Source organism: Xiphophorus couchianus, chromosome 1 (assembly GCF_001444195.1).
Source record: "Xiphophorus couchianus chromosome 1, X_couchianus-1.0, whole genome shotgun sequence".
Lineage (NCBI taxonomy): Eukaryota > Metazoa > Chordata > Actinopteri > Cyprinodontiformes > Poeciliidae > Xiphophorus > Xiphophorus couchianus.
In genome coordinates, this window is record NC_040228.1 from 12,897,854 (window position 1) to 12,920,819 (window position 22,966).

The 22,966-nt window shown below is 40.3% G+C and overlaps 1 protein-coding gene across 3 annotated transcripts in view; it reads right to left on the reverse strand.

The window, feature by feature from the left end:
* samd11 (sterile alpha motif domain containing 11) overlaps nt 1–22,966 on the reverse strand; it is a 64,609-nt gene that overhangs the window by 24,314 nt on the left and 17,329 nt on the right. For all 3 annotated transcript variants that reach the window (XM_028039593.1, XM_028039520.1, XM_028039668.1), the window contains exons 3-5: nt 22,370–22,545; nt 12,380–12,489; nt 2,311–2,403 (exon numbers count right to left, since the gene is read on the reverse strand). In XM_028039593.1, coding sequence (XP_027895394.1) covers nt 2,311–2,403; nt 12,380–12,489; nt 22,370–22,545 — 379 coding nt within the window. The remainder of the gene's footprint in view (nt 1–2,310; nt 2,404–12,379; nt 12,490–22,369; nt 22,546–22,966) is intronic.

The window sequence follows — 22,966 nt, forward strand, 5'->3', positions numbered from 1 at the left end:
TGCGTGCATGTGTGTGTGTGTGAAACTAGTCTGAGCCTGTCTAAAGTTTTCCTTCTCTCTAAACACAGCGGTGGGTGCCGGCTTTGCAGCTGAAAGGAAAACAGACATCATTTACACAGCGGCGTGGCTCCATCCACACGCTGCTCTCTCTCTTTCCTTCCCTCTCTTCTAGTCTATTTCTTCACCTGCATTAGTCATCAAAAGATAGCGTCTGTCGCCAGACTTCAGGGCCAGTACATGCAGCTGGCAAATCCAGCTCATAAACAGGTGTAGCGTCAGGCTTTGGGCGTGAACAGGGCTAAAGGTTAAAACACAACATCAGCATCGTATTTTAAAGGCTTTGACGCAGCAGCTTGACCATGCAAAGGTACTACTTTATCCCCATGTTGTATGTAATGAGAACATATAGGATATTTTACACACTCTGAGATGCTAAATAAAATTCTGCCCTATTTGCCTTAAAAACAGGAAGCTAGGACTGAATCCACACACACAGCACTATGCAAACAGGCTGCCTCTCAGCCAATAACTAACCCTATGCATCTTTTAGAAGCTGCCTTGTGTCCGAGTAAGACTATAATGGCCAGGAATGAGAGCCTCTTCCTACAGAGGAAGTGGAAGAGGCTCCAGGCAGGACTGCAGCCGGTCACAGGTCACCCAGTGGGCAGAGGTCAGAAGGAGGACCCAATAGGACCTCAAAGTCCTCCTACATGTGCCTTCAGCAGATTTCATCTTGCACAAAAACCATCAGAGAGGGTTTTGTGGGGTGCTTGTCTGATAGGACTGACTGTGTGGCGAGCTGCTGTATAATGCATCAACTGAGAGTTCTTCCTCAAGTGAACAGGGACGGCGCTCAGCGGCTGCCATGGCCCCACGCCGGGCGGCTAGTTTCACACTACACCAGGAGGGAATATGAATAATAGAGTGCAGCGGTGGGACTGCAGACCTACAGACGGGCTGTAGTTTAACCCAGGTGAGACGGTTGTTACTGCTGAGCTATTTTAAACCAGCACCAAAACATGGCACCATAAAGCAGCTCGATTGTCTTCGGTGGGAAGTTCCAGGCTGAGTGGTATTTTAAAAAGTTACATTAGTTTCAGGGGTTCAACACTCCAAAAAAAAGTTACTTATTGAAATCTTCAGAGGCAAAAAAATCTTTTTAAGAATATTCAAAATGCTGAAAATTAAACTGCAAGTGCAACCTCACATCAACGTTCACTGACTTGGAGAAGATTAAGAAGGAAAAAAACAGAGGACCAAGAAATAAGAGGGTGGCTGGAATCAGACAAAGACTCAATTAGTTGTTCTCAGTATCAATAAGGTGGAGGCCAGAAGAAGAACAAAAAGAGAACAAAGCTGTTAGAAAGTGAACTACTTTCAGCAGATTGCAGGAAGGATTCATCTGTTGGAGCAAAGCTGTGGTTTTAGCCATTTATAGCAGGGAGGAGTGTTTGGTAATTTGTTACTGTGGACTGATATAAGGTGCTAAAGAAATTAAAGTGTCAACCATCATAATATTGTTTTGAAATAATAGTAAAATCCTGTTTAACTGCAGAGTGGTAACTGCTCTCTCACACAGTGTGACATCACCTCTGTTTCTAGTGTAATTGACAAAAGTCTTCTTAAGTATCTTAAATAGTTACACTGAATAAACAATAAAAACATACATTAGAGCTTTTTCTCTAAAATATTTGGTTGGAAACCTCTGCTCTTTATTTCAAAATGTAAGAAATAAAAGTCTTCACATTTGTTATAATGCTTAACAAAAGTATAAAGTAAGGAAACTTTAATTTATCTTGTAGAGGAGTAAATAAAATATACAGTAAGAAATGTTTCTGTTCCACATTTAGACGTGGAGATGAATAACTTATTGACTTTAAACTGTTTTTGAGGAAAGAAAATTTACTATCCTATAATATTATTACTTTCATTTAAAAATAAGTAATAGACAAAGTAAGTATTTAGCTGTAATTAATAGTTTTTTAATGAAAATTACACTGATCTTATATTGTCAGGGGTCAGAGTTTTACAAAATCTATGATTAGTGGAGTTGATGAAATACTGATCACGTTTTACATGTTGCTTTTCATATAAAGTGGCCTTCCTTTTTTAATAGGAAGAAAAATCAAACAATAAACTTCCTCTGTGTAACTTATGACTCTTGTCTTGATAGTTCTTCTAGATTTATTTATATTTGACACTTTTCAATTTTGTTTTTCCTTCATTTTGCTATTTTGTTCTGACATTAAACTTGTATGTTACACCAAAAGGGGTCCATTTACCTTTGTTGTTATGACATATGAATCTTACCTTTTGGAGAGACACTGCGTGACTTCTTGCTATCAGAGGGACAATCGCTGCTGCTGTTGGGAGAGAAGCTTCTCCTTTTGCCCAGGAGGTCGTCTGCGAATGAAAGACAGGAGGAGAAGTCAGAAACAAAAAGACAAAAGCGCGGTCTCGATGCTGAGACTGTGCTCTGCTGTGTACCTGCATACATGGCTGCTGCTGTGGAAATGCAAAGGAGAAAGTGATGGTTGGAAAGAAAGAGAAATGAAGGAGGTGAAGCAAAGCCACGGGCAGCTGGAGAAGTGCCTGTTCTGTCAGTGATGAGGAGGAAGCCTGCACCGCTCGGGATGACAGATCTCTCCAGCTAATTCACATGTGTGCTGCTCTGTTTGAGGCGGGTGCAAGGGCTCCGTTTTCCTGCGATTTCCCCCAAAATCTATAAACTGAACTGCTATCAGAGCTACCCTCTCCTCCTCGTCTCTCTCCAGATGTTGGAGCAAAAGTCTCTGGCCTAACTAAAGTGTGCTGCATCGTCTCTCTTTTCTCCCTCTGAAGTTTTTGACAGGTGACATTATGGCCAAATCATGTATTTTTACACTGCCTCCCTTACTCTCCCGTGATGAATGCTCATTTCTCCGTCTGCGTCAGTCTCCCTCTTCTCCCATCCGGACGTGTCGGAGCCCTGCTCCCATCAGGAGCTCTTCGTCTCTCCTCCCATTAAACACTCGCTTCTTCCTCTCTGTTGTCCCCCCCTGCCACCAAAGAGGAGCATCTAGTGTACAATTACAGAGCCTCCCCACCGCCGTCTCCTCCTCTCTCATCTTCCTCTCTTCCTTCCCGCCCCATCCTCCTCATCTCCCCCCCGCAAACACGCCTCAAATCAATATGGGCCTAATCAGCGGAGGGAGGGGATGCAGAGCACACTGCGCTCAGCGCCGGCAGGAAGGAAAGAGCCGTTTGTCACTGCTCCCTCGGTCTTCTATATTTCTGGTGCACCTCTCGTTTTTTTTTTCTTCTTCTTTTTTTCCCTCCCAACTATTCTGTTTCTTCCTGCACAAACGCAGCCAAGCCACGACAGCAACTGCTTCTCCTCTTTCTCACCTCTCGATGCATATTTTTAGGGATGGAGGGGCGGAGGAGGTGGGGGGTGGTTTTTCCACCCTCGAGGAGAATGATTCCTCTCGCTCGCTCCTTCTCTACAAAGCAATTTTTCATCATTTGCACAGCATGTGCAAACAGCATGCAAATATAAAAATAAAAAACGGAGTTACAAAAACGAAAAAAAAAATTACAAACAACATATTTTTGTCGCAAAGCCGAAGCCGGCTCAGTTTGATATTTACGGACCACGTTGGCTGACAGAGTCGTCTGTCTTTGAGTAAGAAGAACTTCGTTAGCCGTGTCTAGTAGCCATCTTGAAATTTGTTGTTTTAAATACAGGTTGAAGCATTTATTTTCAAGTTAATTCATAATAAGTGGTGCTTATGCATTTAAATATTCAGAATTAGAATCACAAACAACTCTATTTGCTGAATTTGCATCAAGGAATTTTAGTTTGGTGCCACTTTGCTCTCAGTGGCGACTTTTGAAATATAACCATCTTAAAGTAAGTTAATTTATATCTTGATGAAGATTGAGTTTATCCACCTGGGTTTAAATCAAAAAGTCTAACTGGGGCGTGAAAGATTTATTGTGCCTGCGGTTTTCAAATTCTCTGAACTGGCCTAAGAAACGTTGTAAACAACACATATTTTCCCTTTAGTGAAAATGGTGGACCATTTTGATATTTTTTAACCCTACACACAGATTTAGAAGATGGTTAATGTTTAATGTTATACACATAATATCTAAAGCTCCTTTACTGGTTTTTCATTTAATGTTCTTCAAAATGCATCAGTGCAGAAAACAAACATGTAAAGAAATAACAAGCATCAAACTTCCTCATAAACAATGTAGCTAAACTCCCATCCATATTATAAACACTAAAGACATACTGTAATTTCTGGACTGCCGCTACTTTTGTATGAGCTTTGAACACTGAAATGTCTTCATGCAGTTTTCTCTCACACTTTTTGTACCTATGTAGGAAATTACCAAAGCACATTTTATATTTTATCATTAGAGTTATTTATATGCAAGTATGTAACATCTCACTTTAAAAAAAAAAAAAAAATCAAAGCTGCTTAATGAGGTATATCCAAGTCTTTGATTGCCGTATGTGTTTGTCTGGATGATATTGATTGGGAACTTAAGCTGCTATAAACTGTCTCTCATCCTGTTGGTGCATGCAAAATGTTTTTAATGTTGGTTTAAGCGTGAAAAAATAGAGTCCATTTTGTGATGCGTCAAGTCCTATTGCATTTATCAAGTTTGTGTTGCAACACTGCTTTGTAACATACAAGCATATTGGAATAAAAAAAGGTGCAACATTAACAAAACACTACTGTGTAAGGACAGTAGTCAAGTGCAGTGGTCACTTGACCAAAGGGAAAGTTCAACACTTTATGCACAGACTGGATACCCTGGAGCAAAATTAGATGAACATTGTAAGAAAATAGATGAAAATTCCCTGGTATGTCACCGATTTGAAGATGAGTAAATCTTCATCATTGCAGACAGAGTGTCAGTCTAGCGCAGCATGAAATTAACACTGATAAGGCAGTGTGCGATATATTTTCATAGCACTTACGCAAACAACTTTGCACTGCCGTCTACGTTAGATATTCATTGCATTTCTATGTTCTGCTGGAAACGTCACAGAAAATTTGGACATGCCAAAAAAGTGAACGGACTTAATAAACTTAATAAAGATAAATATTTACGTGTCACAGTCCCTTTTGAAACAGAAGTCAAATACACAATAAAGATATAAAATATTAGTTAAATTATGTTAAAATCAGTAACACAAGAACAGCAGCGCAGCTCTATCTAGTCACATTGCAGAAAAACACATTTTCAAATGACAATCCTTGACATCTTTTGCTGAGCTTATATCAACTTGTAATTTTCTGCTGCTTCACAGCTACACAACATAATGTATTTGTGGTCTTATTGTACTTTTCTGTTTTCTTTCAGAATAAAATACTAATAAAAATGCTGACTTGGTGAGACATCACCCATTGAACACTCAACAAAGAGTGATCGTTCAAACATCATGAGTGCAAAAAGACACACAAAAAAGGGGAAAAGACTAAGCTGGGAATCTTTGGATTTTGTTACTGTGGAAGGCGAAGGAAATTATTCAGAAAGAAAAGGAGAAAAAAGGTGGTTCATTAATGACCCACTGTTTGATGTTTCTTCTCAGGTCTTAAGGAGATTCAGTCCTTATAACATCCAAAAGAGATGCAGGTAAAAATATTAAAGAGCTCTAATGTACAAAACCATATATACACTCACTTAATGCATGTGACAACCCTTTTATTTCTCTGTAATCTACTTTTATGATCTCTCAAGTTTCTTTTTTTTTACATTTTCAAACAATATACCACTTTTGTGTTCACTGGTCCATTCACGAACAGAGAAAAAAAATAAATAAAAAAATATAAATTCGCTGATGGTCTCCATGTATCGTATCAGAGAGTCTCCATTAGTTAAACCTCTTCTTCCAAACAGACACACTCACATCCACACCCAGAGCCTCTCATGATCAAACACACAAAAGTCGAGGCGTCTCTTGAGCCGACCTCACTCAAGACGGTGCGTCTCCTGAGAAGCGCCCGAGGGCCAGAGATTTGAGGGCGGAAAGCTTTTAAAGCCAATTAAATGGGGCTTCTTAGAGCACCGGTGCTCCCTTTTAATGCCAAACCGAGAGCTTTGCAAGCAACTATACAAACCATTTTACCCCCAACGACACTGCTTAGAGTTAAGTTTCCAACTCTCTGCCTTTTTCCCGTTTCCTAAATTTTACAGAGAAATTACTGGTTGTAGAGTGAGGAGCTCTGTTTCAGCTTCAAACCTGTAATTTTCACCATTGAAATCCGCAAATTATTTAGCCCAAGACCATTATCTTACTAGTAATAACAGTCTAAATGGTAACTTTTCAAGGCATGCTTTAACTTTTGTTTCAGTGGGGTATTTGAGTTCCTCTATATTCACTTGGTGAAGAACAGTTTGATCAGGAAAGGAGGAAAAGGCGTTTTAACTTTCATGTGACAGGGCAAATCTAAGGGCTAAAGGAGCAAATCCCCCTCCTTTTTTTCCCCGTTTCCTCCTCTCCTTCAAACGTCAGTCGCCCTCCTTCCTTCTCTCCATCCCATAGAGCTTGTTGACAGTGCAGACAGCCAGACTCCTTAATTCCTCTCTTACTCTGTTAATCTGTCATCTTTATCAGGCCGGGGAGGAGGGAGAGCAGAAGAGTGGACCGCGAGGAGCCGGGGAGCAGCGGGGCGGGGGTGTGACAGGTGGGGACGTAGGGTGGGCCGCAGCCACAGCCCCCCGATCAATCTCCACATTACAGCTGACAGAATGGTGCTAATAACTTATTGATCCCCCTCCGTGCGCCGGGGCCTCCGCCGGCCCTGAAAGCCCTGCCATTGATTGGCTTACGGGCCGATGCAGCTGGGAGAGGGAGCGGTGGGAGAGCTGGGCAGGGAGGGATGGGGTTAGCCGATGGAGGCGCCTCTGATCATGCTGAGAGGAGGATGCACTACCACCAACATGTGCAAATCAAATGGCAAAAGGCACTTTTTTTCAGGCTCAAATTTCGAGAGGGAGCGAGAGAGAGAGAGTGAGTGAGTGAGTGAATGAGTGAGTGATAGATGGATGGATAGACAAACATTTGCTTAGTCAGCATCAGGACCAGTAAGTGACTGAATTCTGACTATAATTTCACTTCACAGCCTGATAAAGCAACATAAAGCTCTTTGTGATGATGTAACTAACCTCTTACATGAGCAAAACGTGAAGAATACACAATTTAAAACCAGAAAAACACATTATGCTTGGACTGATTTCTGTTAGAATCAGTCTGACTTCTGATTTCAGAAATCAGTCAGAAATCAGTCACCTGCTTCCCTCTGCGTACCAAACCATCAGATTGGATCTGGAAAGTTTGCAGTCTGATGCATGTCCTGCTGAAACCTGAGAAGGCCGACATGCTAGCAGACCTACAGTAGCTTTACAATGTCAACAGGCTGATTCTCTAATGTTTTATGCTGTCTAGTATATCCCAACATCTATTTATTTATTTAAAATCTCTGATTTACAATGCCACAGAAGCAAAAAAATATTTTTGTGCTTCATCTCTAATGAAAGTAACGAACATTTAGAGTAACTCACAACAAATCAAACAAAAGACTGTTTCATATTTCTTGCATAAGCGACTTTGTTTTTAAATAAAGAAGATTATATAAGTCCGTCTGATCTGTGTGACCAGAGCTTTGGGAATATGAGACTGCTGTTTCATGTTCTTTGACGTTGCCCTGAAGACAAGTCCTTTCAGTCTAAGGTGTTTTATTGGATTTTAGAGTTAATGAATACAAATGCTTCTCTCTGTTCTGCTGTGGGCTTATTAGCAGAGAAGACAACATAACTATAGAAAAAACGACAGGAAAAGAGCAGCCGGGGTTTTCAGCAACCAGAACAACAATATTAAATGTCACAATAAACAACATGATTCAATCATGTTTTTAATTTAATTTGGCAGAGCATGAGATTCTGAATATTCACATGATCAAATAATGTGCTTTATCTCCCCACAATCCTAAATCAATATGCATTTTAAAGCTTTCAGATTAGTTTTTAATTTTAAGTTCTTCTTAGGTTGAAAATGAAGCACATGCGCTGTTTGTCACTAAAATCACTCATGACTTTTGAGAAGACCACATTAAGACCACATTAATAGGTTTCTGTTGCTATGCTGCCATAAATCTGTTTGTGCCCTATTTGTTTTTGTTTATTATTTTTAGTATGTCTTTAAGCTGGTGTTCTCAATGTAAACAGTCTTATTTGCATGCACTTAAATTATTTTACAGTCTGTTGGGTAATAATGTCAGTCTTCCTGTATGATCTGTATGATAATAAACTTGTTACTCAATTCAACATGTCCATCAATCAGCAGAATGTACTTTCCAGCTCTTTTTAAGAGTGTAGTAAAAATGCAATAAAGATTTTATGTATGAGCGGAGATGTCTTTGTGATTCTTGCATGTTTTGCTGTATTTAAAGCTAGTAGCGCTGTCAAATAACTTGAGGCACTCTGGTATTTCTCTCTTTACGTTTTACAACCCTTAGTGAAAAAAATTGCATGATCAAAATTGCGTTTTGCGGCTGGGTTTGTTAAGAAAAACTAAACGGGGCGCAAGTGAGAAAAAAATCTGATTGGTGCGTCTTTAATTGCCACACATTCAACTTCATCTGCACATGGTGAACATCAAACATGCAACATAGCACTAATGAAACCAATATGGCGGCTACATTTGGATGCCCTGGTTTATTTTGTACCAACAACTGAAACACATTTCTATTTGCTTTGCGTTAAGCTCAGGTGTTTTTCTTTGATTAAACAGAAGCTTTCAGGCATAAGGGAATAGATATTTTATGAAAGCATTACCAATATATTGCTTTCAAGTGAATTTATGTGTTTATATCGGAACAGTTAAAACATCCTATACAAATATACCTGCCTACTTTTAAAAACTTGCATCACTTCAGGTCCCTCTTGAAAATGAGATCTAGATCTCAACGGGGTTTACCTGATTAAATAAAGAATTATTACTTAGACGTGTTTGCCTTGAAAACATGCTAAACGACAAAAACAACTGAATATCTGATAATAGTTTATCGATTTCATTCTTAGTTTAATCATAATAGCATTTTTCTGTCCCTTTTGTTCATGGAAGCTGCATACATACGTACATAAAACTCATAAAACTCACTCGCCATTATAGTGACATGAAGTTTTTAAAGTACCTTGAACCAAGAATGTGGCAGAAATTATTTAGCTCTTCTAAATGAAGAGTTAATTTCACAACTTTGTATTTATATCATCTTTAAATAAATTATCTGTAAGAACTGTTTTTAAGAACTGTTTTTACCTTTTTGCAGTAAAGAGCTTTTTGATATAGAAGTGCACTAACACCTCTGTTAAGCAGTTTAATCTTTATAAACCCGTTTCCTGTGTGTCTTAGTAAGAGCAAGTTAAACATCACCGCTGATCCTAGCATGTCTGCTTTGATGAAAAAGTTCCTTTCTATGCTGTACAAACAATAACTTACTGGGAGAACTTTAAAAGCAATCCCCACTTACAATTAAGTAAGTCTGTGATGAACACGACAAGCTGCAGATTCACACGCGAGCTAACACCTAAAAACCGTGCAGGGAAAGGTACGCATGCACTAACACACACATAAAAATGTGCCCCAAACTGCTGCAATCCCCATCCCCACACACACACACACACACACGCACACCCCTACACGCACACGCCGACAGGGTGTAACTGCATCTGGGAGCCTGAGCGTGCAAGCGAGGGAGAGAGAGCGAATGGCGGCCCGAAAACACCTTATCTGCCTGTTTGAGTCTCTGGTCTGACCGCAGAGCCACAGTTTACAGTCTCCACAGGCAGCCAGACTCTCAACGTCGGCGCCCTGTTCCCTCCACCGCCTCCCCTCCCTCCCTCCGCTCCTCCACCTCTTTCCCACTTCTGTCTGAATAGCCAGTGGCTGTGGAGGGAGAGAGCGGACGATGGAGCGTGGAAGAGAAGGAGGGAGGCAGCCCTCCTGTCTGTCCCTCAGATTTAATTAATGACCCACTCCGGCTCAGAGACAACCCGGCAAGCCTGCTTCCCTTTGCTCCTGACCTCTGACACACACACACACACTGAACCTTTCTCCACCATCGTTAGAGCTCTCCCTCCTCATGAACCACCGCCTCACTCATCAGCTTTCTTTTTCTCTTGATTTCCAAACGTTTCTTCCATCGGTATCCTCTCTCACTGCTGCGGACTTTTGACCTGTCCTTCACAGTTCGCTTGCTAACACTTCAGGTAGAGAATGTCAAACACTGGGATGGACTGGGTGCACACAATTTGATAGCAGGAAGCTGGTTTTAATGTCTCATCTTTCGCTTGTACTTCATACACGTCTCAGCCATCTGTGTTTGGCTGCAGCTTGTGTTGACGGTGCGTAGGCATGTCTTTATGGCTACGTGTTGGTCGTGTTTTAGAAAAATTTGCGTCTAATTTTACTGGCAGACAGAATTAGAGCCAGTGGCTGATCGGATTGGACTTGTTTACAGACACAAATCGAGCTGCTTAGCCTGCCTGTTAAATCTCCCTTTAATGCTCAAACAGGCAGATTTTAGGGTCTTGTCATAGGGCGTGCTGCGCTAACACCGTCCCCCCATCATCACCCCAGGTTTACCTCAACCTACTTTTTTCCTCCTTCAATAGAAAGAACAAAAAATCTGTTTCAGGGTTTAAAAATCTCCATTAGCTGATTAAGACAGATTTTTGGGAGGAGGGGAGAAATCTGTCCCAAACGGGGGTCTAAGACTCTGCATAAGCTGGTTGTGCCACAGTCTGATAGCCTCCTCCCTCTAACAGCTCCACCTGATATCACAGGCACCGTATGGTCAATTAATCCAGCAGACAGAGGAGGAGAGCGCACAGGGAGAGGTGTCAGGTCGGGGTGATTACGCCACTTACTGAGCCTGTAGCTAGTGGGGTCACCATGGAGAGGGTCGAACTACGGATAGACTTAAAGGAAATGTATTGGCTCCATAATGGCACCAGAATTGATTGATTGATCTAAACTTTGTTGGAATAGATAATGACATGTTTTTTGGTATTTTTTTATGCATTTCCCTACTTTATGTTGTCAGACTCGTTCTATTTAAGTGGTTTATTGACTCTACGGGTCGGACACGGAGCAGGCCAGGTTGTGACCGCTGAAATGAATCCTGTTTTTCTAAAAAAATAACTATTGTTTTCAGAATTAATTCATGGTTTACCAACGGGAATTATTACTTTTTCACCCAGGGACAGATTGGCTGGGATAACATTTCTGTTCTCTGATATTTAAATATATAGTGTTGTAAAAACATCGGGCATATGTTTTATTAAATGTTTACAGATGTAACTTTGAAGCAATATTTACTGGAGCTCAAACACTAAAACATACAACTAGTAAAAATTATTTTAGTAATTGGTTATTCCATTAATCATTCTGACAATTAATCAGATAAAAAACATGGCACATTCTACAGATTTTTTGTTAAACCACTTAATAATTTTATATGACATTAGACATACATTAAAAGATGCAGATAAATGTCTTTTTTTTTTAAAAAGAAAAAAAATTATTAGTAAATTTGAACCAGCTGAAGCTAAATCTATACCACTTGAAGAGTTTTGGCTAAAACACATCTACAGACAAAGATGTTTTTAAATTAAACACACAATTTTCTCTTAACTGCTCCAAGTATGTTTTTTTTTTCAGCAGATTGCCTCTTTTTGAGTCTGTCAGCGATCAATCGATTACTAAATTAGTTGAGGAATGATTTAATAATCGATTCATCACGATTGATCAGGTTAATCGTTTCAGCCCTAAATACAAAACACAATCCTTACCATTGAGTTTTGTAATACTAGTCAAAATGCGACAGTGACACCTGACACGGTGGTGAGCTCCGTTCGAGACACAGTGACAAATGAATAACCTCAAGCGGTTCACCTGACAAATAGCTGTAATTAAATGCAGTCTGTGTCCTATGAGTAAGCTGCAAGAAAGGCTATTAGCCTAATACATGCACACCATGGTAGCTGGGCTCACATGAAACCAGATTAAAATCAAACAAAGCTATTTATTCTGAAGTAATTTAAAACAGGGGGTTTAACATGAAATCCTGGGGTGCGGCAGAGAATCTGGGAAGAACATTAGGCGATCAACTTAAGAGCGACCTTTAGGAAGGAGTAATAAGATTATCGTCAGTTCCCTCAGCTGAACAAATCAGCGTTAATTACAGAAAATGAAGCATGTACATGTGCAACAGGAGTTATAAAAGGTGGCATGTATCATCAAGCTAAATGCAAAGGGAGAGAGGTGACTATAGAAGAGGAAAGAAACAGGAGAGAAGGAAGATTGTGGGTTTCCTACCTGTGTGTCGAGTACTGGTGCTGTGGTCAGAGGCTGACTGCTCCTCGGGCATACCGTGCTGTCTGGTGTGGTGCAGGTTGGAGATAATTGTAGAGAGGTCACCGTCCCGACTGGAACAAACACACACAGGAAGGGACAGCGCACTGAGAAAGAAGCTACAAACTTAGAAAAACAAACAAAAAAAAAAAACACGTTCATTCGACCAGATTTAACCAGAGAAATCCTCGACTCAGATAGAGCGGCGCTCAACTAAACACAGACTCAGCTGCTACAGGTGGCCGTCCTGTCGGCCGCCTCTTAGCTCTGAGGTCTGTAATACACTCTGACAGACTACCGTATCCAGCACTTTCAGCTCTCATCCCTGCTCATCTTACGCACTAAGATGTATTAATGAACATATTCACAACTCATAAGTAGTTTAGCAGCTTAAAACCTTAACAGGGCTCTTTTTAAACCGTAGTTACTGATGGCCGCTTCTCAGAAATATGGTAACTACATACTGTGAAAAGTTGTCTTAATATTTATATATTCCATCAAATGACAGTGTCAAACCCATAGCCTTTACTGTTATATTTAGTAGTAAGTAATGTTTAGCACAAAAAACAACACAATCTTAGCTTAAGGTTTTACTTCAACCTTAACATGAGGTTCCTCATAAGCAAAGGAGTCCAAAAGCACCATGTTGTGTCCTTCAACACCAGAAGTAGGATTAGTAGAACAGTTTGCAGGTCAGACCTCCATTTGATTGAGCTTTGTCCTTCCAAATTTTCTATTTGCCGTTTTTCTAAACTCCTTCTCACACAACTGTGACATGGAGGTGTTTCATTTGCAGTCTGATTACCATCCTGATTGCATTAAAATGGAATAATCATAGGAAATAGGTGCTTAGCGCTTGAGGGGCGTATGGCAGCGCCGGAATATGAGTTGTTAGTGTTGTGGCAAACAATCTCTATGGAAGCTGAATAAATCCTGGTTTAAGGTTTAAATATAATTTACTGATATGGTCAGTGCCATTAACAACTGTTCATACCCTTCAAACCTTTTCACATTTTTTATGATGCAACAACAAACTTCAACTTGTTCCATGTGGTTTTATGTGACAGTCCAACATCACGATATTGCATAATTCTAAATCTAATTTATTGATGTCAAAGGAAATGATTTGTAAAGTTTTCACAAGATTTTTAAATATGCATTATCCTTTTGTGTTCACCCTCTTTTACTCTGACACCCAAAATAAAACAAAATGTTTTTAAAAGTCACCATCTGCGTGTAATTTTTTCATCCCATAATAAATGCAATTTAATTGGCAATACGAGGCTAAACTTGAAACTTGATGTTTACCAGAGGTCCATGATTTCAACTAAGAGTTTACATTTTGATACTATTAATCATACCCGCATTGAAAATATCAATTATCCCCAGTTTCCTGAAAACTGTCTAGCTTTATCTGTGAGTTTTAGCATCTCAGCTACTAAAGATGGTGCTACAATCAAATGTTAGCATTAGTGGCAGTTAGAGCCCATCCAAAGGGCAAAGTATGTTATTTACACATAACATTTGAACAATCCTACCAAATATCCCATCTGAGACGTCAATTACAATATATTGGTAATGTTTTGCACACTTATCATGACCGTGATTCAATAAATATTGTGCAACTCTAACGTTCTCAAGTGATCTCCATGCAATGTTCCTGAAGTTGAGCTTTTCTGTCAAGAGGAATGGTGAAAAGAAACAGTCTTAAGATGTACAAAGCTGGCAGAGATGTGCCTGAAGCCATAATTGTTGTGAAAGGTGGTGCTACAAAGTACTGATTTTGGGGGACACAAAATATTTGAAAACAACACATTATTTTCCTTCCAGTTAACAACTGCACTACTGTGTTGATCTGTCTCTAAAGATCCAGACAAAACCTTGACATTCGTGGTTTAAAGAAAATCAACTTAGGAACATTTCAATGGGCATCAATGCTTTTGCAAAGCAATGTGCTCCTAAATATTAGACTGCATTGTTACATTTTGTTTTTTCAGTTAATAAACGTTGTGCTGGATTTAAACTTCACATATCAGCAGCATCCATTGATTCAAAACAAAAATCTCATTTAAATCCTTGAATGGTCTCCCTATCGAAATCCTCTTTGAAGTAGGTTTTGGTAAGAACAGTTTAACGGGGAAGAAGCGGTGAATGGTTCTTAGCTGCCACCACCGTGACGAGGCCACACTGTTTGCGGCTGCTGGATTTGGTTTTTTTTACAGTCCCATGATTACAGGCTCCCGCTGTAATGTCAGGCTTTTGGTCGCCAGGCTGTTTTCCACACACTAACAGTAAAGCTGAAGGGTAGTACTGAGGGCGTCACGCTGGCCTCACCAGTCACCTCTCAGTCACAGAGAGCCAGTGACTCAGAAAACAGCCCCAGACAAAACAGCCCCCTTTGGTTGCTAGGCAGGAAGACGCTTGATTGGACTTTGACTTCAGACTTTTTCGACTAATTACAGACTTCATTTTTAGGGTGTAGCTTGCTAAAATTGGTAGCTGTCTGTGTCTGAGAGCCCCGTGATTTTCTTCCAAAAGAAAACGAGAAACAAAGAAGGTTTGTCAAAAGTTGTACAATAACGTATTATCCAGGGAGTCCAGCAACAAAATACAACCTCCACAAACACTACGATGCACCAGCCTAAGAAACTGCAGCCAAGTCAATCAGTCAGTTAGCTGCTTTATAACACCACCCTCTGTCCATCATTTAAAGTGATCATGATAATGCCATCCTGAACTTCTCAGAGAGGTGACGGGGTTATTATCCCATGGCGAAGTGGCTCCTCTAAGCCATGAACGCCAAGGACATTGTTAGTTAGGTAATTAGTGCACTTCTCTTGAGCTGTCCCGCCTCAGCTTGGGCTAATGAGGGCTTAGCCCTATCCCCACCCACCTCTGCTCTCCCTCCACCATTCCTGTGGGTGGTGACAAGGTCATACTCAACTCATGGAAGATGGAGAGGGGGCTGGGGATGCGGTTTAAAACCCAGCCACCTGAGTCAGCGCTCCCTAAGGAGCTTCTGAGGCCACGGTAAACTGGGAAGGACGGGGGCCGCGGAGAGGATAGACGGGGTTATGTGGAGGCTATTGGACCCGGTGGCTAAGTAGGACATGAGCCGCCTCCTTATCACCTGGGCGCATGCTGTAGACAATCATCTCATCCTCCCCTCATCCCTAAACTGGTCAATACAGACCCTTCATCGGCGCACACAGAGCAGACCCGCTGACCCCAGAGACAGAGGGATGAACTCAAAAATCTGTTCTGGATTTAACTGGTGTTCAACATCACTGATCATAGCAAAATCCAGGATGATTTGATCTGTCATCCTAAAACCTTTGAAATCTGTGCTGGTATATAACAGTTTGACTTATATAGATACTCCACGGGGGGTGGAGCTCATCTTGAATAGTTTGCTAGTATAACACAGGGCAACACAGAGACAAACTCACCCCTAAGGGCAATTAAAAGCCCTTTGGTGCTGAACTTGCCTGGTTTTGAACTACGGAAGGAAGCTGGAGTACCCAGAGAGAAAACAACCATGCACTTGGAGAACAGGCAAAGGCCACCTAAACCTCAGGCCTTGGACAGCAGTGCTAACACTATGCCACACCAAGCTCCAGTTAATAAAAGGTCAAATCACAAGTCTGAACACCAACTTCATGGTCAAAATATGTATTAAGTGCTACATTTACACATAAGAGCAATAAAAAAGCTAATATTCTTTAAGCTTTCAATGTAATGAACATAATGCAACACAAATGTCGCAAAAAAAAACCCAAAAAACCTTTTGATAAATTTCTGCATTGTTTGCAAATCTTTCTCATTAATATGCATCAAATGAATCAACAACTACTTTCTTGGAGTTTAATGTCTTCAAACTCAGTAGAAACTGAAAAAAATGTCAGTACATCTGGACAGACATTTTAGAGGACATGGAAAGGACACTCTTAAAAATGAACTCTTTATCTTTGCCTCTGGGAAGTCCAATAGGGACAACATTGCTGATTCCAGCATCAATACACTTTATGATCATTATATCTTTGAAAATGCTGCGAGGAAAAATACTGTTTCATTTTGGATTGATGACAAATTTAGCAAATTTATCAAAACAAAACTGGTACTACATCCACGTCGAAAGCTCTCCCTTGGAATATTTGATGAGCTCGGATCATTTTTCTAAGCGACAAGTAATGAGAACTTTGGCTCCATTTTTCTGCTTCACCAACTCCTCAGTCATTTCCCTGCTTTCAGATCACGTCAACATTTTTGGCTGATGTTACGTCCTGCTTCTCTTGTCTGCTTTATCTTTGTTTTCACACTTGATCATTTTTTGGTCAATAATCAACTTGACTTTTGTAGAAAACATATCTAACTTTCACAAAGCTCTTTGATGTTACAATTGAAATTCATTCCGTTTTCATAACAAGTGAGACTGGTCGGTTTATGGACATTAAAGACATTTAAAGTGAGCGAACGCCGTTGCAAAAGAGAATTGGGGAGAAAACAGGGCAACGTTAAAGCAAATCCTTCTTTCCTTATAAATGGATGTGCTTTCCTCAGCGTGTACTTCCCTAAAGTACATGCTGCAATTTAAACCAGCCCAAGCAACATAAAAAGCCTCTTCCACTCACATTGGGAGTCAGCTCAGTATAAATGCACAGTAGTGCCCCACTGTGGCATTGGCACATGAAGCTGAGGCAGCAGAGCTGGAGGTCACAGTGTGAGCTGGCAGAAGCTGGCAGCCCGGCACCCTGACGCCATGTCTCACACCAACGCCGGGAAGGCGCTGACAGTCAGACAGCAGGGATGTGAGGGTGTGCGAGGAGAAAGGGAAGCGAAGGAGACAGAGGAGCGGGGTTGTGAGTGCTGCATAACATCTGGTGCTTACAGGTTTGCCGGAGACAACAGCCGGAGTGTGCAGGCTGCTCCAACCGGTGCAGGTGGCCCAGCAGCAACACTCGAATACAGCCAGTCGAGATGCAATATTCACCAAGCAGAGCACAGAGAGGCTAACTTCTCAGCTGAAACACAACAAAGTGTCTAAAGCGGGACGCATTCTGTTTCTTTTCGGTAGTTACATTCATTTGTTGATTTATTTTTGATAGTTCGGCTGGTTCCCGTTGGTTAATTTGTTCACACAAGTCACGCTCCTCGCCATCGAATCAAGCGGGATTCAACTGTGAGCAGGCACGGTAATAAATAAATACAGAAATAGATACATAAATAAGTAAGAGTAGCCTAGCTACACTTCTCCCAGTTGTTCCTCTGCTGTACAGGCTGACATGAGGTCGATAAAGCAGCCAAGAGCAGAAAAAAAAATAAAAATACATTGAAACGGAATATATCGCAATGCTGCACCGAAGTTCCTCACACTCTGATTTCTGGAATGATATACATTTTACAAGCTGCCTTTTTAATATGTTTTTAATAATATTGAGAGATATTCATGTTTCAAGCAACATTTGATCCTTCATGCTTCCACAAAACTCCAGCTTTACCTGATTTAGTATAATGTGAAGAGGACATTTTGAATGATAACCTCTGTTTACTTCACAGCTAAAGAAGATAAACTCCCAGTTTCAGGCTCCAGTGACAATGCAAACATTATTTTTCAGCAAATATGTCTAAAATTATACAGTTCCATGCCGAAATAATGAATGTTTTGCTGTTAGCCGACACCCGATAAGCAGCTAAGATCTATTGACTGTGTTTCCATGGCAAACGCATGCAAACAAGGCCAACAAGTTTCAAAGTGGAAAGCTCAGCTAAAAAGCTATAAAACCTCCGAGCTCTCTAATTAGCGCTTCGGGGGAAGAGCCATTTCCAGTAATATCACGCTGTTCGTGACCCCTGACTGGCATAAGGTAATGACACGGCTGTTCGATAAATCCGGAGGACAAAATGTCAAACCCGTCACGCACAGAAAGTACGCTATCCGTTTATTTCTCTTAATTTTCTTTTCTTTTAGAGGAGTAGGAGTCGATGCTTCTCCAGGAAAAGATCTGATTTTGTGCAGAGAAGCTGAGATAGTCATATTCTCCGACAGGAATGAGGCAAGAATTTAGTCGCCATGTGACACCAATAAAACCTTCCAAACCTATGCATTATCATTAAGGTAACTCTTCCCATGTAAAATTTATGTAATGTTTGTGATGGAGACTGAAACAACAACATGTTCATGTCTACCAATCAGAAATACCAGGATGTTTGGGAGGGTTTTTATCTAGTTTTTAGATCCTGGAAGGAAGGCATCATCAGCAGCTGCCAGATAATCACCCAGACTGAAACAAACTGTAAAAATGGCTGTCCTCGGCTCTAGAGTAAGAGACCAAGAACTTCAGACCGTCCACTCTACAACCATCATATTCAACCCACAACCGTGTTTCATTGTGACAGTTGCCATAGTAATTTTGATAAGAGGAAGAAGAAGTGAAGTGTCTCTAAAAACTGTAACGTACTTTAATGCTGTGAACCAAAAGGTCAAAGCATTGTTTGACTACAGCCATTCCACTCCAGAACCTTCTGATCCAGATCTTATAGTTGATATTAATTTGTGATACCATGAAGAAAAAATGCAAAAACCGCCTTCAGCACCGAAACCAAACCAAAGAAAGTTCTCCTCAGCTACGATGTTCTCAGAAGTGACACCTCCCTCCTTCTACCTTGCGGAGGTCCTGTCTGTAAACCCTTGAAAAAGTATTCATACAACCTGACCCGTTTCAAACCCGTCTCATTACAACCTCAACTGAGTTTATTGCGAATGTAATCTTGAAGGACAATCTCACACAGTCTAAATTTTTTATTTTCAATAAAAATCTGAAAAGAATGCCATATATTTATACTGAGCTCTAAAGGGTTGATGGACCTGGTTTCACATAAAACAGCTACAAGAGCTGCAAGTCATAGAGCATCTCTGAACATCAATTTTTGAATCTTGTCAGATTTTTGGTTGGAAATCTGGACTTTGACTGGACCACACAATTAATGAGCATGCTTTGATCTAAACCATTTACTGAGGCTCCTGTTCTATGCTTATGGTTATTTTCTGGTGGAAAGTGAATCTCTATCCCAGTCTGAAGTGTTTTTTAACCTCAAAGTGTTTTTTATCATCTCCAAATAGACTCTGACCATATTTCCTGTTTCTGACAAGAAGAAAAAAAAGCATGATGCTGCTACCACCATGGATCTCTGTCTTAGTTTTTGGTCTCTTCTGGCACATACTGTGGCAAGTTGGAAACAAAACTTCATATGGCTTTCTTCTTGCCACCCTTCCATAAAAGTCAGATTGGTAAATAGCACAACAAGTAGTTGGTAGATTCCCTGATCTATGATAGAGAGACATTATTGTGACGGAAAATATTGGTCTCTCACATGAAATCCCAATAAAATACTCCCAGAGTTTCTGGTTGCAATTTGACAAAATTTATAACCTTGCCAAATTTCTTGATTTAATTATCTGGTGGTTTAGATCGCTGAAGAAAATGAAACAAATTTATTCAAGAACAAGTGAACCAAATCTAAAAAATAAAAAATAGGAAATCGATTAAACCTGTAAATAATCTGTGAAAGGAGAACAGAATGACAGAACTTTTTTCAAAACACATTTCTGACTGATCTAAAAGCCTCATTATGCTAATTAACCAGAAAAGTCAAAACTGCAAGTTAGCGCTCACTCTAACTTTATTAAAAACAAGAGCAGAGGGAGAGCGCTGGAGCAGCACAAAAGATCCGTTTCTCAGTCAGGAACAGAAAATTGCCATGACATATTTGATGTATGTATTAGAGTACAGTAATAGTAGACAAGTTGATACAGCTGAGTGGGTGTGACAGACCTCCCGTCAGCCCCGATGATGTGAGGGAGAGACAGCACAGATACACTGACACATGTACACAGAGGCCCTGTATTTTTCACATCCATTGACCAAATCCAATTTGTTAAGACCCTTCTACGACTCACTTACGAAGCTGCGGTCAATGGAAATCACATTTTCATGATTGGACATCCCATTATCCTGTTTGTCCAGACCCACGTCGGAGGGATAAAGCCTGGCCCAGACAGATGCCAACGACAGACCGGAGCTACGGCTCCAGCGTGTCCGCCGCCTTTCAAAAGGGTAAAAACCTGATATATTAGTCATAAGTGTTCTTTAAATTCATTATCATCTTAACACGCCAGCGGCACAAGTGTCAGGGGGAGGGGAGGCCCTCTTAAACGAGGTTAGTGGATCCATTTAAAGCTTCACAGTAGCTGTGCTGTCCGCTGCGTCACACGCAAGCCTCAAGACAAAAAAAAACATCCCCCGTTTAACGAGGTTGCAGACGAGCTGTTTGTGATGCAGATGGGGATTTTCTGAGTTCATCAATGAATGGATTCAGCTTCATATCGGCCAAATACATCTCATACCAAAAAAACTCTTACATGGATGCAATGTGAGCAGAAAATCCACATGGTAATGATGAAACCGGAAATCGAGACAAATTAAAAAGAAATCTACAACCTCATGAGTTTTGGAAGATTGTGTGAGTTTGAACATCATTTCAGGTCTTTGTACTTCCTCTGCTGAGTGGCGCAGAGTTTCAGGGGGTAGAGATGAACTCTATCACAGGTACGAATTAATTACAAAATCAAACTAAAATTACCCGTCATTAAGCCATGTAAAACAGATCATAGTACAACACCAAACATAAAGGTAAGCCATACTAAGAGCTTCGTTCTAATCAACATCCTCCAATCAAGTTGCTCCCCATCAACACGCAGCTTAAGATGAAGCAGACAGAAACTCAGCCAAGAAATATACAAGATATAAAAAAGCAGCAGCATTAACATATAAACAGCTTCAAGCTTTCATTAGCTGGTCCAAGCCCAAATTTAGCATGTGTTGTTGAGGCATGGCTCCCTCTCTGTCTGAAAGATGTGCCAATTGTACCCAAGTGTTCAGCAAATGGTGCTGATCAAGGATTGTTTGAAAGATTAGTCCCTCTCAGTCTAGCAAGCCAAGCCACCACGTTGTGAGTAGTTTTTAAAAATCTCAGCCTAGCTTTGTGTGCACACCTTGCAAAACCGAATGGCAAGGTTTGATAAAAACAAATTTGGGTTTTCCTGAACAATCCAAGACTGTTTTGCCCCTTTCAATGACACCGAGTGATAGTATTGGCTGCTGCAGCTCATGGCACTAGCAATGCATTTTATGATGTACAAAGCAAAGTGTTGAGTTTATGAAGCAGAGCTGTCTTTGTGAAAGTTTTATCTCAACACCCCCAACTGAAACTGCACTGAAACATGTTATCAACAAATTATCGCTGACTCATATCAAAACAGAGAGTAGAAACGCTAACTGAAGTTATCCAGTCTAACAAACCCCTTTGGATAATAACGAAGTTTATTGAAAATTGTAGCTGTACCTATTCGGATACAGAAAAAAAAGATTAAGTTATGCAGGTTCCAGATGTGGCATTGTAAAAAATAATCTTTGTAGTTTTTGGATATGTTGGTACAACCTATCCTGGGCTTCCTGTAGATACTATGATAAGAACAAAACAGTTTTCATTTTTTAGGAAAAACTAACAGCTATGCTGACAACATCAGTGTTCAATGTGTTAAAAGCCACATATTTCAAATACAAATCATGTAATACTGATAGTGTGTTTTATCAGACAGAGAGACTGAATATTTGCTAAATTACTCAGATCAGTGTAGGGGACAAAAACATCCTAACAGGGCCATTCCTCTATGAGACACAATATTTCTGCTCACAGGAAAAAGAACAAAACCATTTTAGAAAGTGACGAATGGAATTTACTTCATATTCATTTTATAAAATAAACAAACAAAGATGGACAGAACCAAAGCTCCAGAAACTGAAGACTTTTCAGAAGCACAGCTGCTTTTTTTCATGTCAAGAAGAAGAACCTGTTCACAGACGGTATTGTCGTTACAACTTAGAGGTGCCTTACCTTTTTCTCATGATACTGTAATGCAAATCCTCCTCCTGCTTGATGTGGGCATGATCCCCGCTGGCCCGCTCGCTGCCTTCGCTGTCGTCACTGCTGAAAATTGAAGCCAGTTCCTTCTTGGGCACCCGGTTGGGTGGAAGAGGGATGGTGCGTTTCTCTGCCAAGCGCCCGCGGTTCTGCAAATCACACACCAGGAGAAAGTTTAGCAAGTAAATCCAGACAACTCAGAAACACTTAGGAAACATGTTTCATGTATATTTATTAAACAGAAACTACAAATGAGTGTTGTTTTAAAATACACAAGCAAAAATTAGGTCACCAATATTTTATTGTGATGATAATTAATGGTTTTCTTAAAATGCGGACAGCTTCTTTCATCAGCTTCACTTTATATACGATATAAAATGAAAAAAAATCTAAAATGTTTATTAATAGTCATACATAGTTATTCTGCTCAACAGTAATTAAATGAGCAGTAAATATATTTGTCAACTTAGAGGCTCTGGATCAATATGTTGTCATTTCAACTCTTCTTCCTCCAGCTGATACTTATGAGTTTTACCCATTACATATCAGCTTATTTCTCTTAGAGCTACT